Source organism: Priapulus caudatus, unplaced genomic scaffold (genome assembly GCF_000485595.1).
Source record: "Priapulus caudatus unplaced genomic scaffold, Priapulus_caudatus-5.0.1 Scaffold9135, whole genome shotgun sequence".
Lineage (NCBI taxonomy): Eukaryota > Metazoa > Priapulida > Priapulimorpha > Priapulimorphida > Priapulidae > Priapulus > Priapulus caudatus.
Window position 1 is genome coordinate 3572 of NW_014586196.1, and position 1433 is coordinate 5004.

Sequence of the window (1433 nt, forward strand, 5' to 3'; positions counted from 1 at the left end):
TCATAAAATGTTAGGCTACAGATGTGGCTAACAGGAATCCAAATTGGCTAATGAAAATTGATTCTGGCTAATTGTTTGGCTACAGAAAAAAAAATCCTAGCTAGGGCCCTGGTAACCTGTAGTCGGAAGGTCAAATCTAGAGCTCCTACTTAAACAGTTAAACTAGAGGTATTGAGGCCATGATAAAAATATTGTTTGTTTGGCCTCACCCGACCGAACCGCCAAAAAGGGGCGGTTGTGGTACAAATTCACTGTACATTATATAAATCTGTAGGCAATACATTATATGCACCAAGCAAAACAAACATTCAACATAAAAGGTATTTCCACACAAGCACACCCGAGCATGTAGACGCCATGCTGAATTTGTAAAAAGACCCTTGCCCTCAAAAAAAAGCTGACCTACCTACCCAAACTTTTCAGCTTGGGTCGGGTGAGGGCAAACAAAGATTTTTTTATTTGCGGTCTCAGATGTAGAGTATCGCATTGCTTGCTTCTAAAGGCGGCATTGTTGGACTTTCGTTTGCAACTTTGCGAATGTCACATTGTTACATTGTCCACTTGTACCACGATGACCGCTCATGTTGTTGCATTGTCCACTTGTACCACGGTGACCGCTCACGTTGTTGCATTGTCCACTTGTACCACGGTGACCGCTCACAATTGTTTTGATGATCGCTCACACTATTACGATGATCGCTCACAATATTACGATGATCGCTCACAATATTGCGATGATCGCTCACGATATTACGATGACCGCTCACACTATTACGATGACCGCTCACACTATTACGATGACCGCTCACAATAGTGCGATGACCGCTCACGTTGTTGCTGCGATCGCTTGCAGGTAGCGATGGTGTGTCGCTGAACGGAGGCAGCGGTGTGTTGGACCTGCACGTTAGCAAGCAGCAGCAGCAGCAGCAGCAGCAGCAGAGGCTGGAGCAGCTGGAAGCGGCGGCGATGTACGACGTGCGCCGCGCCGCCGACGCCCACGTCGACACCGACGACCTGATGAGACGGCACCAGCTGCTAGTGCAGGTACGTACGCGCGCCACGGGGGGAGGCGGAGGGGGAGGAGGAGAGGTTGTTGTGATGAGGAGGGGAAGAGGGGGTTCCTGTGATGAGGAGGAGGAGGAGGAGCAGGAGGGGTTGTTGTGATAAGGAGGGGAAGAGGGGCTTCCTGTGATGAGGAGAGAGTGAGGAGGAGGAGGAGAGGTTGTTGTGATAAGGAGGGGAAGAGGGGGTTCCTGTGATGAGGCGGCACCAGCTGCTAGTGCAGGTACGTACGCGCGCCACGGGGGGAGGCGGAGGGGGAGGAGGAGAGGTTGTTGTGATGAGGAGGGGAAGAGGGGGTTCCTGTGATGAGGCGGCACCAGCTGCTAGTGCAGGTACGTACGCGCGCCACGGGGGGCGGCGGAGGGCGGCGA

The 1433-nt window shown here is 52.1% G+C and overlaps 1 protein-coding gene across 1 annotated transcript in view; it reads left to right on the plus strand.

Annotated features, from left to right (window-relative positions):
* Positions 1–1433, plus strand: part of LOC106820262 — a gene marked incomplete at both ends in the record, with an annotated part of 6257 nt that overhangs the window by 3291 nt on the left and 1533 nt on the right. Inside the window, one exon of the mRNA XM_014824791.1 lies at positions 854–1044. Coding sequence (XP_014680277.1) covers positions 854–1044 — 191 coding nt within the window. The remainder of the gene's footprint in view (positions 1–853; positions 1045–1433) is intronic.